This window comes from Drosophila teissieri, chromosome 2R (genome assembly GCF_016746235.2).
Source record: "Drosophila teissieri strain GT53w chromosome 2R, Prin_Dtei_1.1, whole genome shotgun sequence".
Lineage (NCBI taxonomy): Eukaryota > Metazoa > Arthropoda > Insecta > Diptera > Drosophilidae > Drosophila > Drosophila teissieri.
Window position 1 is genome coordinate 11,660,907 of NC_053030.1, and position 15,089 is coordinate 11,675,995.

The 15,089-nt window shown below is 47.4% G+C and overlaps 6 protein-coding genes across 7 annotated transcripts; 3 read left to right on the plus strand and 3 right to left on the minus strand.

The window, feature by feature from the left end:
• Positions 1-57: 57 nt before the first annotated feature.
• Positions 58-1,482, plus strand: LOC122612636. Its single transcript, XM_043786383.1, has one exon. It carries the CDS (start codon positions 386-388, stop codon positions 1,400-1,402), a length of 1,017 nt encoding a protein of 338 aa, XP_043642318.1. The 5' UTR covers positions 58-385; the 3' UTR covers positions 1,403-1,482.
• A 439-nt stretch (positions 1,483-1,921) lies between these two features.
• Positions 1,922-3,326, plus strand: LOC122612773 (luciferin sulfotransferase). The gene is made up of 5 exons (XM_043786593.1): positions 1,922-2,140; positions 2,202-2,436; positions 2,492-2,696; positions 2,747-2,873; positions 2,923-3,326. Exons 1-5 carry the CDS (start codon positions 2,056-2,058, stop codon positions 3,309-3,311), a joined length of 1,041 nt encoding a protein of 346 aa, XP_043642528.1. The 5' UTR covers positions 1,922-2,055; the 3' UTR covers positions 3,312-3,326.
• LOC122612772 (probable phenylalanine--tRNA ligase, mitochondrial) lies at positions 3,303-4,894 on the minus strand. Its single transcript, XM_043786591.1, has 2 exons — positions 3,609-4,894; positions 3,303-3,551 (listed from the first exon to the last, which is right to left on the minus strand). Exons 1-2 carry the CDS (start codon positions 4,800-4,802, stop codon positions 3,384-3,386), a joined length of 1,362 nt encoding a protein of 453 aa, XP_043642526.1. The 5' UTR covers positions 4,803-4,894; the 3' UTR covers positions 3,303-3,383.
• Positions 4,895-5,240: 346 nt separating this feature from the next.
• Positions 5,241-12,501, minus strand: LOC122613634 (cathepsin L). The gene is made up of 4 exons (XM_043787913.1): positions 12,327-12,501; positions 10,888-11,004; positions 6,270-6,484; positions 5,241-6,202 (listed from the first exon to the last, which is right to left on the minus strand). The coding sequence occupies exons 2-4, from the start codon at positions 10,984-10,986 to the stop codon at positions 5,491-5,493; spliced, it is 1,026 nt and encodes a 341-aa protein (XP_043643848.1). The 5' UTR covers positions 10,987-11,004; positions 12,327-12,501; the 3' UTR covers positions 5,241-5,490.
• On the minus strand, positions 7,829-9,836 carry LOC122613650. Its single transcript, XM_043787934.1, has one exon. It carries the CDS (start codon positions 8,396-8,398, stop codon positions 8,123-8,125), a length of 276 nt encoding a protein of 91 aa, XP_043643869.1. The 5' UTR covers positions 8,399-9,836; the 3' UTR covers positions 7,829-8,122.
• Positions 12,502-12,895: 394 nt separating the features above from the next.
• On the plus strand, positions 12,896-14,799 carry LOC122613631 (proteasomal ubiquitin receptor ADRM1 homolog). Of its 2 annotated transcripts, XM_043787909.1 has the most exons (4): positions 12,896-13,056; positions 13,173-13,714; positions 13,937-14,130; positions 14,236-14,799. In XM_043787909.1, exons 2-4 carry the CDS (start codon positions 13,194-13,196, stop codon positions 14,688-14,690), a joined length of 1,170 nt encoding a protein of 389 aa, XP_043643844.1. In that variant the 5' UTR covers positions 12,896-13,056; positions 13,173-13,193; the 3' UTR covers positions 14,691-14,799. The 2 variants fall into 2 exon arrangements, with proteins under 2 accessions (XP_043643844.1, XP_043643843.1); XM_043787908.1 differs by having other exon boundaries at positions 13,937-14,799.
• Positions 14,800-15,089: the final 290 nt, after the last annotated feature.

Consider the following 15,089-nt stretch of genomic DNA (forward strand, 5'->3'; position numbering starts at 1 on the left):
AGATTTGGATTTGGTTGGGTTTGGAGTTTGTTTTGGCTGGGAAGGGGTTGTTCTTTGCCTTGGGTGGGACGTGGTTTCCGGTTACTTTGGGTTATTTGAGGGTGTGCAGCTTCGGTGCATTTTGTGCTAGGATTTGGATACGTTCTGGCTGCGGTTAGCATAATTTCAAGAGGTAGAACTTATATGATTTCATAAAAAGTAGGCCTTTGCAGCGACTTCAATGTCAGGGCTACAACTCCATGGCTTAGATCATTAGTTTTTCGTTACCGCTTTCACCGAATTCAACTAGTAAAATCAAACTATTTAAGCCAACTAAAAATTTTTAAGTATATCCAGCTACCGCGAAATAGCTTAGGATACCGATACTCTACTCTGCATTGACGCAATGCATTCATCGGGCAGAAGCAGTGGACAAAGTCTTGGAGCGGGCTCAATAGCCCGCGGTGGAGGAGCGAACACCAACTCCGGGGGCACAGTGCGAAACAAGTTAGCGGCACCTCTATCGACGCAGACGGCGGGAACACGGCGACCTGTTCACGGCGGAGCGGGCGATGGGGGATCCGATGCGGCTTGGAAGCAGACCGGTCGTCGCCTGGGCAAGTCCAGTCCTCCTGCTCGGCTGGTCCAGCCCACTGTAGCCTCCGGCCTGAGGGCCAGCAGCAACAGGCAGACGGCCAAGCAGAAGTTCGAGAAAGCGGGCCAGGAGAGGCCCAGATCAGCAGTTCCCGTGGCGAAGCACGCCGAATCGGAAGTCGGGAAGCAAACGAAGCAGCGAGTGATGTCACAAGCTGCCAAGCAGGCGGCACGGGATCGTCTCTGGCCCAGCAAGCCGGCGGGCGTGGGTTTAGGCTCGAATTTCCGCAAGAATAGGCCGCCCGTGCCAGAGGATGCCAATCACTTGCCGGATTTCGAGGCCATGCTGGAGGAGACGGAATCCGAGGCCTGCAAGTGTCCAGTGCTACTGGAGACTGGCATCCAGACGAACGAGGCTGAGATCCGCGACCACAAGCTAATCATCGGCGAGGTGAAGATGCTTTGCCCCTCGGCGCTGTTGGTCGAGCAAATAGATCGGGAACGGCTCGAGCTTAGGCGGCAAAGGGAGCGGCAATCATCGCGTAGATTTGCTGCCCACGAGCAGCAGGAGGAACTGCATCTGGACGAACTGAACGAGTTCTCGTTCCGGAATGCCGTGACCAAGAGGGCGCCCAAGAAGCCACCAACGTACCAGTACTCTCCCTATGACAATCAGTATCAGAACGTTTTCAAGTCCATGGACGATTTCTTCAGCCGGGTGCAGGACTCTGTGCCCAAGTCAGAATCTGTGGCCAACATCCAGGAGCGCATCAAGCGCAAGGAAGAGGAGCTGCTCAGCCTTTTCGACAACGTCGACGTGAACGAATAATCTGAAACGGATCCACACATCCTAGGAAATTCTATGTAAAATTGTTCGTGCCGTACTAGTAAAGTAGAAGTCCTTTTCAATTCGGCGACCAGTGGTACTTTATTTTGGGTTTTCGGCACCTTTTCTTGTTAAATTGTGCCTGCGTATATGATATAGTAGTACAATCCAATCCGATCCGTTCCGACTTACATACTACCTTCTACCTGCAATTGAAAGAAGACTTTTGTAAAACTGCGCATGCAGATACCAATAAAACTAAGATACAGATAATAAACGTTTAAAAAGTAGTTAATCTCTTTAAAGGGTATTTTTAGTTATTCAGGACAAGGGGTTTAACTTCCCTAACAACATGATATCGTCTTTATAGATGCATAAACCATTGTTTATGCCCCAATAAAAACTATCTTAGCTAACTAATGGCACGGAACCACACCTATTGGAGAAAATTCAGCGTCAGCGCGAGTGGAGTGTCCAACAAGTACAGACATTAACTAAAGTCGTATTTAAATTGCGCTTACCCAAGCAGCAATGCAGTGGAGTGCCATACTAGCCTGGCCAGTAGCTGGCACTTTCTCTCTGGGCCGAAAGCGGGGTCAAGACGCTTTCGTGTCGGGCGGTTCTTCAGTCAACGCTGGCAACTGATCGCGCGAGCAATGGAAAAAACGCCTCTTGAGTTTCCACACGAAATTCGCGATGTGGAGGAGTCCACCAATGCGGAGCTATTGGACCACTTCCATGGTAAGTTAATAGGATGCAGATTGGCTGGTTTAGTTAATTCTTGACACCATATGGCAACCAGGTGAGCGAACTGGCTTCGTTCAGGTGGGATCCGAGGGATATTTCTTTCCCCACAAATACAAGGACGAGGCCGAGAGGTACTACAACTTTGAGGCACGACCGGATGACGTGTGGATAGCCACTGTGCCCAGATCGGGCACCACTTGGACGCAGGAGCTCATTTGGCTGGTGGCCAATGGGCTGGACTTTGAGCAGGCTCAGCAGCGACCACTGACCGAACGCTTTCCATTCTTTGAGTGAGTGCTTGTCGCGTGTCCTCATCATAATTAAGTGAACTCCGCTCCCTCACAGATTCCCGCTCTTTGTGCATCCCAAAATTAAGGAAGAGCTGCAGGAGGAAAACCGAGACTCAGCCGAAGCTCTGGAGTTCATTGAGAAGATTTCTCGACCGGGTTACGAGGCTCTGAGTGAAGTGCCACGCTCGCAGCGGCGGTTTATCAAAACCCATTTTCCCTTTTCTCTGATGCCGCCCAGTGTTCTGAAAAAGAAGTGCAAGGTGCGTTCTTTGAAACCATAAGTGCCAATGCCAAGCCAATATCTTTTCAGGTCATCTACGTGGTCCGCGATCCCAAGGATGTTGCAGTTTCCTACTACCATTTGAACAGGCTGTTCCGCACTCAAGGCTACGTCGGAGATTTCGAGCGTTATTGGCGCTATTTCCAGAACGGATTAAGTAAATGCTCGTTCATTGAAGTTGGCATCCTTAACCAACTATCTTTCAGATCCCTGGCTACCCTATTACAGCCACGTAAAGGAGGCGCGGCAGCATGCCCATTTGTCCAACGTGCTCTTCCTGCGCTACGAGGACATGTTGGCGGATCTGCCAGGCGCTATCCATAGCATAGCCAGCTTCTTAGAGTGCCCACCGAAGCCCGAGGATATGGATAGGCTACTCGATCATCTGAGCATCAAGAGCTTTCGGGAGAACAAGTCCGTAAACATGCACGAAATGGCTTCCGTTGGTGTCCTAAACAAAGGAGAGGCAGGATTCGTGCGCAGCGGAGCCAAGACAGCGTGTCAGCCGCAACAGGAGTTTGTCGAGAATCCAAAGCTCTTAAAGAGCGCCAACGAGTGGGTGGAACAGAACATTAAATCATTCAAGTCCATATAAAATACCTGACTTTGTTGGCTATCTTTACTGGTGTTTTTTTTTGGTCTAAACTGAAACGGAACTAGACTATGACTAACGTATTTGCACATTGAAACTATCCACACTCGCACTTGCGATCTGCTTGTGGACTTCGTTGACTTCCGCCTGGGTCAAGGTGCGCTCCATATGGCGGTAAACAATGCGGAAGCAGACACTCGATTTGCCCGTTTTAGGGTGCTTAAACTTGTCCACCAGGCTGATCTGTAATGAAAGTAGATAATAGTCAAATATGATACGTTTGGAAAAGCTGAGACCAACCTGCTCCACCATATCACCAGCCACAGAGCGGACCAGATCGTAAAAGTCGTTGGGCGAGAAGCCGGCATCCACCTCAATGTCCTCCGGCAGCCAGAACGACAAGTCATTCGTGCACTGCGGATAGTGGGAGATGGGCTTGTACTTGGGCAGATTGTGCAGATCCTTTTCGCTAAACTGCGACAGAAAGCCACTGTCGTTCGACCAGAAGAGCCGGATGTCGGGTATATCGAACAGCACCATGGCCAGTCGCTCGAGGCCCACGCCAAAGGCGTAGCCAATCGATTGATGAACACCCGATCTCTGCAGGATTTCGTGGCGCATGATGCCGCAGCCTAGGACCTCCAGCCAGTTGTCCTTGAAGTAGATCTCCAGTTCCCAGGAGGGCTGGGTGAAGGGGAAATAGGTGTCCACCCATCTGTACTTGATGCGCGGTCCAAACAGATCCTTGGTCAGGCCCACCAGCACGTGCTTCATCTCGTGCTCCATCAGCTTGACGGCCTCGAGCGTGTGGCAGGGCTGCTTGGTTTGGTCCATGAACTTGGCGGAGGGCAGTATCAGCTTGGGATCGGCCAGCGAGCCCGACCACGTCTCTTCGAAGAGCTCCAGGCCAGGATTGCGCTCGAAGAGCTTGTCTTTGGTGACCAGCCGCACGGCGTCCGCCTGGTGGAACACCGGATAGTGGGTGCTGTCGATCTCGTCACGTCGATATACCTCGCCCACCACCAGAAAGTTGTCCAGCCCACCCGAGATCAGTTCCACCTGGTGGGCGGTGGTGTGGGCGCGAAGCAGCTGCTGCTGATTGACGTAGTAGCAATCGGACTTTTGTCGACTCACATGGTCGGCGGGAATCAGCAGATTGTCGAAGTTCTGCTGCACAGTGACCACCGGATTCAGTTTGTCATAGACGGAGAACAGTGGATTGCCCCTTTGGTTGCGATACGCGCCATAAAAGTAGTTGACGATCCTCTGGCGGATGATGGACAGCGGATGGTCCGTCTGCAGGTGCTTGTTGGCGCCCAGGTAGGAGAGTATCTTGGGCGTTACGTTCGTCCATCCGTCGGTGGCGTACGTGCTCCCATTGACCTCCAGCTGCGGTGGGGAGGAGGGCGACTTCTCGGGCGCCGCACTGCTGGCCAGGCATCGGGTGGACTTCACCCAGTGACGTGCTCCCTGCACTCGAAGCGTCAGAAGCATCTTGGAGCGACTTTATTGATTCGATGCAATTATTTATTGCATTTTTTGTTATAACTTGTAAGTTATGTTATGTTATCAAATGTTATGTTAACATATCGATATTTTTCTACAGCAATCGCAAGGCTCCAGCAGCACGCACTGTGCTGTTAGGCGCGCCCTAACAGAGGCGGTAACGCCATCTGTCGGAAAGCGAGTGCACTTTAAAGGTGTTGAAATGTTTTTTTCAAATTTTAACTAAAAGCGCTAATAAAATAATGAAAAGTTGAAGATAGAATATGTAAATTATCTTATAAGAGGAGTTTGAGTGAAAAGAACTCAACATAAGCATGCACAACTTATGAGTACAGCGGAACATGGTTTTTATAAGGTGCAGCCGCTGGTTGACCGAATTCATTTCCAAAAATATTTTCTTTCCCAATCCCATAAAGTCAGATCTTCTTTAAAGTTATATAATTTTTATTTATTTTTGTACAAACATCAACAGATTTGTTGTTCACCTATATCATACATGATGGCAGAGAAACGTGAATACAATGGACCCAATACGAAACTAGTTCATTAAATATGAGGTTGGGCTAAATTATTAAAGTTCATTTTTGAGATGCTTGCGTTGGTATGTTTTTGTTTGCTTCTATCATATCATCATATCATATAAAGGCTGTGCCTAAACTATATCAGTACTGCTGCTTTAGACCAGGGGATAGCTGGAGGCGCTGGCAATGCCGCACTGGTTATCCTTGTTGCGCAGCATCTTGATGAAGCCCTTGTCGCCCCAGGTGGTGCCCCACGAGTTCTTCACCAGCCAGTAATCGTCGCCGGACTCGTCGGTGCCGAAGCCAACCACCAGAACACCGTGATCCAGGTTCTGGGCATCGCACTGGGGCTCGTTGTAGACGCCCTCCGAGTAGAACTGGAAGGACTCGTGGGAGGCGTCAATGGCAACGGAAACGGGGCCAACGGTGGCCACAGCCTCGGCCATCTTCTTCTCATCACCCTGGGGAATATCGGTGAATCCGCGGTCGGTGGCTCCGATTGTGCCCTTGTTGAAGTGGCAGGAGTCATCGATGGCCTCGTAGGGGTAGGACTTCTCGGTGTCGATGCCTCCATTATCCTTGATGTAACGGAAGGCATTGTCCATGAGACCGCCGTTGCATCCATTGTTGCCGTACTTGGTGGAGCAATCGACCAGATTCTGCTCGGACAGCGAGACCAGGACGCCGGACTTGCGGTAATGCTGACCCTCGAGGGCGCCTGTGCTGGAGAAGGCCCAGCAGCTGCCGCAGTGTCCCTGATCCTTGACGGCGGTCACGGCTCCCTTGGTGCGCCAGTCCACAGACTTGGGCAGAGTTACATGAGCGGGCGAGATGAAGGTGACTCCCTTGAAGCTGTCATCGGTGGCACTGCAAGCGAATTCAGTACGAATGAGTACGAAACTTTTGGGCGTTATCCCCACTGCACCGTACTTACCGCAGCTCCTTGTGCAGAGTGTAGTTGAAGCCGTTCATCAGCTGACGGAATTCGTGGTGCAGCAAATCGGCGTACTTGTTGATCGCCAGTTTGAAGCTCACCTTTCCCTCGGCGAATCGCTGGTTGTGCTTGGCGATCTTGTGCTTGTTCTCATTGAAGATCTTGAGGCGGAAACGCTCCTCGGTATCATCCTGATAGTTCTTGCGGTGCTCGAGCTGCATAAGGAGAAGAGGTTCCACGTTAGCTAATGCACTCTTATCAAAGGTAAGCGTTATCGATTGACTTTCGTGTACTTGTTCTAAGATAAGATACAAGCCGCCGCCTGATGAACAGGTAGGTAGTTTTTAGACATATTTTGGGAACTCTATTTGGGCAGAGCAAATGTTTTACGTAAACTGGATTTACGATCGCGGAGGCAAAAGTTCTTAATCTGCAGATAACCTTATCACAGCGCCGTCAACCTGGCACGAGCGAATCGCTAGAAGCGCTAGAAGATCGGCCACAGTAGCGAACTCTATAAATCTAGCATGGTCGTAAAATAGTGTTTAACGATTGCCCAACAACAGCAGCGTGGAAACGGTGTTAATGTCCCAGGTAGTAAACAAACAGCCCAACTGCAGGTAGGAGGAGCACGAGGAAATGCTATGTAGCATAGAGAAATGCGCTCCATCTGCCTGCAGTGGTCCCGTGGATTAGAGCGATCTCCTCTCCAGCTCGGGGTTGTTTCTCCGACCCGCATCATATTGACACAGCCATAGCCACAGCACGAAAATAGCACGAACGCTGAACAAATGATAGCTATAAAGAGAATTGAAAGGCCACGGCAAGAAGTCGACTAGGGTGCTATCCATTACATTCGGCAAATGCCGCTAAGTACTATATAGGGGTAGTTTTCGATTCGAAACTTATACGATTTCCTTCTGACTGAAAATCAAATGGAAAGAAGCATCTAAAATCTAAGAGATTACCTTTACAAGCAGACTCGTTTAGAAACTAAGAGTATGCGCACAAATAAACAAATTAAATTGTATAAACTGAAGTAACTCCTGTCTTAAATAGGAAATCATTCAACAGATCTGATTATTCCTGCTCACGAATATTAGCCCAGTATTTATTGTGTTTATTGCTCAAGTGGTTTATATCCGACTTCTCAACGCGTCAAGTGTTATGTTGCCCAGAGAAATATGAAAACAAATGATTGTCGCCGAACTTAATCGCTTTTTAAGTGGCCTTTGCATGGCGCACCACAAGTCTCAGAAGGTTCTGCGGTATTCCGGGGTACTTGGCACATTGAGCTGAATAGTCGAGTGGCGCTGTCATGCGAGAAACATGCATACGTAATTAATTTGGACATCAAAGCGGAGCACCAGCACCAGCTTCAGCTTCAGCCAGCGCAGCAATTGTCGCCCCAAATGGACCGGATGGGGTCCACGGAGCGCGGCTGACTCGTATAATTGACATAATTGATCGAATTCGAGACATGCATCCACCGAAAAGAAGCCCCGCCTTCGGCACACTGACCTATTGATTTTCCTTGCAAATGGCGTTCTCGACGTTGGTTCTCGATGCGGCATGATAAAATTCACACATTTATTGTATACTTTTGTAGAAAATGAACTTGCGAAATAAAGTTAACAACTTAAAAACACCGTAATTAAATGCACGTGCGATCCAGGCACTCGACGTATACGTTTTGTACGAGTATATCTACATATCTCCAGATCTCTGTGACAATCTAGAGATATAATGGCTTAGGAAACTTCGTTGCAGTTGAGAGCTTGTGGACGATAGTGGGTGAGTATCTCAGAGCTGGGCTAATAGCTACGTGCAAACGTGGAGTTTGATCCCGAGGCCTACAGTCGCTCCATCTCAATGGCACAGCTATCGTCCTCCTGGTCCTGATCCGCATCCTGCTGCCGTTCCGTGGGCGAGGTGGCCGCGTAGGATGTGTGTGGAACAGGTTGTTGCTGCTGCTGCTGCTGCAGCTCCTCCTCCTCCTGGCACTTGTACTCCCGGCGCTTTCGCATGATGTAGGCGAACACGAAGCCGTTTACGACCAGCATGGCCAGGATAATTATCGTGGGCCAGACCACGTCCACCGACATATCCAGACTATTTACATCGGTCATGGCAGTGATTGTGCGACAGCTCCTCCGTGGTTTTATGTAATTTGGGTGCTATTACTGCGGTTTCCCTCCGATTTCGTAGCACGTTTTTACGATGACGCGCGTGCTTTTCCTTCACTTCTACTGCCACAGCCACTTCCACTGCTGGGGGCTTTTGGGTTGGCTCCTTTTATTTCGATTCTCTCAAATTTCTATATATTCCGCACTGCTGACTGCTGGCGGCTGCTCGGCTGCTCGGGCGTTCCGTTGGCGTGGAGCGTCGGTTCGGGAATAACAAAAATACGACAGCAGGCCGCTTTTGGTTTTGGTGTTGATGGTAGTGGTGGTGGTGGTCTGTCCGTTCGCTCACAGTTCGCTCAATCGCATGCGGGGCGAGAAAGAGCCGAGTTCACACAGTCCACACAGTCGTCGTATCGCCGAAATGAGAGCTCAACCTACGTAGGCGAACTATTTGGAGGAAGCGGCGTACTCTATATATTTCTTGTTTCGTATGCTTTTCGTATTTTCCCTTCTTTTTGCAGCGCGCGCATTGTGGGCTGCTTGAAAGCCAACCGGTTTCAATTCGAGGCGCACATGATTTATAAGGATTTCAGGCGAGGTATTCAAATATGTTGGCTCCAACCGGTTCGCAAGTAGCAGACATATTTAAAAAAAAATATTTATATGCAAATATCCTAAAAAAAAAAAGCTAAAGAAAGAGCCGCATAGATGCTTTTGCAAGTCAGCGAAATTTTTCCCAGTCTGTTTGTTTACGACGGCCGATTTGTTTGTGCACTTGTCGCTCGGATTTCGCGCTAGAAAGCTCTTTCGGTTCTCGGAAATAACAGCAAAATGGCAATTTGATAAGCTCCGCCGATTTGTAGCGCGTCATTTCCAAAATGCTCGCGGCCCCCCGCACTACTTGTTGTTAAATATTTGCCCAAGCATGGGAATGAGCTGAATCTAAAACGCATTAATCTGGAATTTAAGTGCTTATCAGTGCCACAGTTGAGCGATGCTGACTTTTGCAGCTGTGCATTTGCACAGTGCCGACGACTGCGGCACTTTGGACTGCACACAAAGTGCAGATAATGCCCTCTCAACTTCAACTAACTATCTATAGACTTTCGAGAGCTCAGACAGCATGGTAATCGCATTTAAATTGCGCGCCTTTCATTTTAGGAGCTGGCATGGGCAGCACTGCTTGCAGCAGTGTGACCAAGCGGTTTGCTGTATTTTACACGACACTTAACGGTCGCGAAATGTAAAAGAGCACATGTAAACAAAATGTCACTTTCATTTTGAAAAAAGTTGACAAAATATGTTAAACTAAATAACAAAACTATGTTTGTTAGGTTCGCGGAAATTGCAAATGTTGTTTAGATTTTGTATTTCATTTTATTAGGCGTGAGTAACTCGTTTCGTTATTTATAAACAATATTTGTAACTGCACTGCTCTAACAAATGATTCACATCATTAAATGATATGAAAAAGCAGATTAAGAAAGGAAGTGAAATAAAGTTGGTTTACACACATCACATATGCGGGTGCTTTAGAAACTGAATTAATGAAATGAAGATAAATCGCATATAACGCCAATATGCATACACATATATATAAATGTATATCCCCCTTATCAGAAGAGATCTGCACAAACAGCTAATTATTATTTGTACGCCCCCATTCGGGGCTAATGACGCCTGGCACGGCACCAAAGAACCCAACTATTCAGTGGAATAATAGAAAAAAGCACGACCTCTGACTGCTGGCGATAAGAACTAGACGACACTAGGGGCACATTCAATGAATCAATAGACAATGCAGTGATAAGCGGCCGCAGTTGCAAGTGAAGGCTGCGCGGCAAAGGATGATTGGCCCAATCAATGGATCCATGGCCACACATGCAATAACTGCATGCATTGCAGAAAGGGGGCAGAAATCGAAGTCGAATTAGGAAACATGGCTTGCAGGCGTTGGGTTGGCAAATATGCCGCCTGGCTTATCAGTTGGACCAGTGGACCAGTTCGAGTCTTGCACGGCTTGGCTTATCAGCGGGAAATGAATGAACCGCGGCGTAGCGAAAGTGGGCGACACAACGACTTGGATTATCTGCCCATCCAGCCGATGTTTACGGATGGGCTAAGCCAGCTCGCCGCGCTGGTCATGTGAGCCGGCATGTGACTGACTGGACAGCCTAGACTGCTGGACTTATCTGGATCCACCCTCCACTCTTCCGTCTTTTTAAGGCAGCCGCGCAGCAGTGGCAGTGCATTCACACTCGCAATGGCTGGTGACTCAGCCGAGTGGTTGGAATCGTCACAAACGGAAGAATGCATTGCGTCCAACTATGCAAACAAAGTCGGGCAGAAGACAAAGGCCCGAAAATAATGCATTCATTAATCATCGCACAGCAAGCCCTTGTTACCGGAGAACACTTGTTGCCTTCCTGACTCGCCAAATCGAACATGATCCCCTGATTGCCTGATCCGCTGATGATTCGGTAAACACTCACCTTGAACGTGTGCCATTCCTCCATGACCACGTCGGCGAAGGAAACAGCCTGGGCCACCGCCAGCAGGGCCAAGAGTGGCAGCAAAACAGCTGTGCGCATTGTGACGAGTCGCTGAATCTGCAAGAAATCGCACAATTAGTAAGTCGTCTTCCAATCGGAGTGCCAGTGGCTGAGCCAGTGCCAGTCACGTGAAGTTTCACCAGATACAAAACCAGATGGCAAAGTAGCAGTGATGGCTCACTGAACTCGACTTGTTTAGTACTGCGAAAGTACAATAGAAATTCTAAGCCGCTGGCGATTAGGGAGACTTGTGTATGACTGGGTCTCTAGCACTTGAACCTGATTCATACTAATAGGTTGTGGTTAATTAGCATAGTTTGTGCTTTTAAATTACAATTTGAAAACATTTTAAGGTGTCTGGTGGAAAAGTATTAGTTTTATCTGCAGAAGCTGTCACTAACCTAAACAATGGTTCACTAATCTGAATACAGCTTGTTATTTTAAAAGTTATAAATCAATTTGTGATGATCAAATGGTACAATATTTAACTATTGTTTCTTATTTGAATTAATTGCAAACTATTTAAATATTTTGAAGAAGGTATTACGTTAAAAATATACCAAATTTGAAAACAATAAATACTAAAATTTGTATAAGCATAGAAAAGTGAGAAACGAAAATGTAATAATAAATAACGGATCAAATGAAGGAGACAAACCAAAGCTTCTTTTTTCGCTTAAAGCGTAAAAATCATTCTTTTCTCTTTATACAGATAAAGATTGTGAAAATGTTGACTGATTTGCGGGGCGTACGTAGATATATTGCCAATAGCTTTGTGATACATATACTTTATAGTTTGTTTTTTTTCGATGGCGAAGAGTGCGTTATCTTATCGGCCATTCCACTTTGCCGCGCAGCTTCGTATTGCTTTTGAAAAAGTCTGCCATTTTTGCGCGATTTGTTTCACTTGCTGCTTTTCTATCTTTGGCTTACTGTTTATGCGCCCATTTTGAGAGACGTGAGAGGCATTTGATAAAAGTTGTTATTTACTAATTGTGGCCCTGCGATTTGTGCCAAGTTCGAGGGCGCAAACGGGTTTCAAAACGCCAAGGTGATTCACTGGCTATCAGGTATCAGATAAAGCCAACAAAGACTAGAAAAATGGGTCAGCACAAAGGGGAATTGGACAAAATCTAAACAAAGAAGCGCAACAGAATGTGAAGCGCAAAGCAGGGAGGCAATAAAAAGGGGAATAGACAAAGATGCCGACTGTTGATTATAATATAAAGTGCAATTAAAGTGTAAATAAGTCGCCACACAGGCATGACGCAATTGAATTCAACAAGTCAATAAGAAGTAATTAATCGGCATTAATGCAGGGCAGGTATTTTTGCGTTCTCAACTCGAAATTAACTAAAAACTCAACATTTATCACTTACCACTTGGAATTGCGTCGCAAGGAATGCAAAAAATTCACTGATTTAACACTGTTGTTGCACTCTCTTTAAATGGCAGAAACTACACTAATGTGCAAGTCAGCCGATTGTATTTATCAAGTCGCTTTTGATGATCCAGTCCCGAAGACTTTTCGTTGTTTAATGAAAAACAGCAGAAATTGTTTAAACAAGAAATCTCCGGCAGAGTGACCAGTTGGAATCTTCTGGAAATACCAGAAGCTGCATTGGGCAGACGGCAGTGTTGGAGTTCTGGCATTAAAACGGCCAAGCCTACTAGCTAGATTAGTTCAGTTGTTAAATAAAATAACTATTTAGCACAATCATATGCAGGAGCTCCTCAGTTACTTGTATGTTTAGTTATTATTTATATATATTAACTATACGTTATAAATAATGTGTTTTTGGTGGAAGGGGCGTAATTCTGCTGTTTTGCTCATGTGCTTATGGTTAAAAACTTAATTTCTCTTGTTACTTTTGCAATCGCAAGATTCCTAAGTCACAATACGAACTAAATTCGAATTAAATGAAATTTACCAATAAATGTCTAAATTTAAATTTAGTTCAACAGTGCTGTGAAATACCAAATGTTAAGAGTCGTCTGTTGATGGTAACACTGCGCGGGTAAGAAGAAGACAAATTTTGCTCGTCATTCGCAGTTGGCGATTCACTGAATTTTTGATAAACCCAGCAAATTCAACGCATTATATATCCCGTAAGTAGTGCAGCGAGTACTAATAACCCCAAACCGATCACGGAACCACAAACACCTTGAGCTACGAGCCCAGCAACGTCGTAATTACACTCCGTACTCTGTCTAATCTCCGCCAGCTCTCGAGAAGCGCCCGCATCATGTTCGGAAGACAAAGTGGACTGGGCAGTTCCAGCAACAGCAGCAACCTGGTGGAGTTCCGCGCCGGCCGCATGAACATGGTGGGCAAGATGGTCCATCCGGATTCGCGCAAGGGCCTGGTCTACATGACCCAGAGCGACGATGGCCTGATGCACTTCTGCTGGAAGGATCGCACCTCCGGCAAGGTGGAGGACGATCTCATCGTCTTCCCCGACGACTTCGAGTACAAGCGCGTGGATCAGTGCAAGACAGGCCGCGTCTATGTGCTCAAGTTCAAGTCATCGACACGCCGCATGTTCTTCTGGATGCAGGAGCCCAAGACGGACAAGGACGACGAGCACTGCCGCCGCATCAACGAGCTGCTGAACAACCCTCCTTCCGCGCACCAACGCGGCGGTGGCGGCAGCAACGACGGCGACCTCCAGTACATGCTGAACAACATGTCGCAGCAGCAGCTGATGCAGCTCTTCGGCGGCGTCGGCCAGATGGGTGGTCTCAGCTCGCTGCTGGGCCAAATGAAGTGAGTATTTAACCACTTACAAGTGCTTGATATATATATTAGCCATAGTGTCCAAGAACTAGCGAGGGAGATAGCTCCTTATCTATAGGGTAACCACTTTAAAACTTTGCAAGTGGCATTTATGTACTGAAATTCAATCGAAGACATATACGTTCGACTAGCTACATTAATACGCAAGAGTTACATGATTTTTCAACATGTTCCTATCTTTTTTCTTTGCAGCTCCCGGACGCCCTCGTCCCGCAACACCTCCTCATCGGGTGGCGGTGGGGCATCGGCCTTGCAGACGCCCGAAAACGTTAGTGTGCCACGCACTCCAAGCGCCCCATCGAAATCGGGCAGCAGCCGCAGCAGCAGCAATGTGAACTCGCAGGTCGGCGAAGGTGCCGGCTCCTCCGTTGATGCGGATGCCTCCGGTAAGAACTCAACCACATCGACCACAACGGCGTCAGAATCGACCGGAGCCTATGCCAATCCATTCCAAGCCTACTTATCCAATCTCTCCCCCGAACATGGCGCAGGACGATCCCTGAATATTGACTTATCGACGGCCCTATCCGGCGCCGATGCCATTAATCAGCTTATTGCCGATCCGGAGCGCGTCAAGTCGCTGATCGTGCACCTGCCCGAGTCGGAGGATGCGGACGAGGATCGCAAGCAGCAGATCAAGGACCACATCACCTCCCCGCAGTTCCAGCAGGCCCTGGCCCAATTCTCCAATGCCCTGCAGTCGGCGCAGCTAGGACCAGTGGTCAAGCAATTCGAGCTCTCCAACGAAGCAGTTGCCGCCGCCTTCTCCGGCAATCTGGAGGACTTTGTGCGTGCTCTGGAGAAGAGCCTCCCCGCCGGTGCCACCATGGGTGGCGAACCCTCCGCCAGCGAGAAGAAGGGCAGCGATCCCGAGACCCCAACTTCAGTGGCCCGCGATGAGAACACGGATCCCGCTGCCGAAAAGCAGGAGGAGAAGCAGAAATAGATTACGTTTGCGGCTTGGTTATAATTCAAATGCAATCCGAAAGCATATTTTTTTCATGTTCAAAGTGATTTTTGGATTCTGAATAAATTCAAATTGGAGTTAAACAGAAGTTATCTATTTCATTTTTTAATAAAATATTGTTTAATTTACATTTCATTATTGGAAATATTCTAAAAAGGTTAATTCATTTGTATACTGTTTTTTTAAATACTCTTACTTTTTAATTTTAATTCAATTAACTTTAATACCAAAATGACATGCATTTTGGTAAGTGTTCGTACTACGCTTTTCAAATTGCATCATCGAACTCCTAATAATTTTGTTTTTACAGGCTCACCTGGCTTAAATTAGAAAAACAGAAAGTCTAACCTTTGCGAATTTACCTATTTATCAAAATTT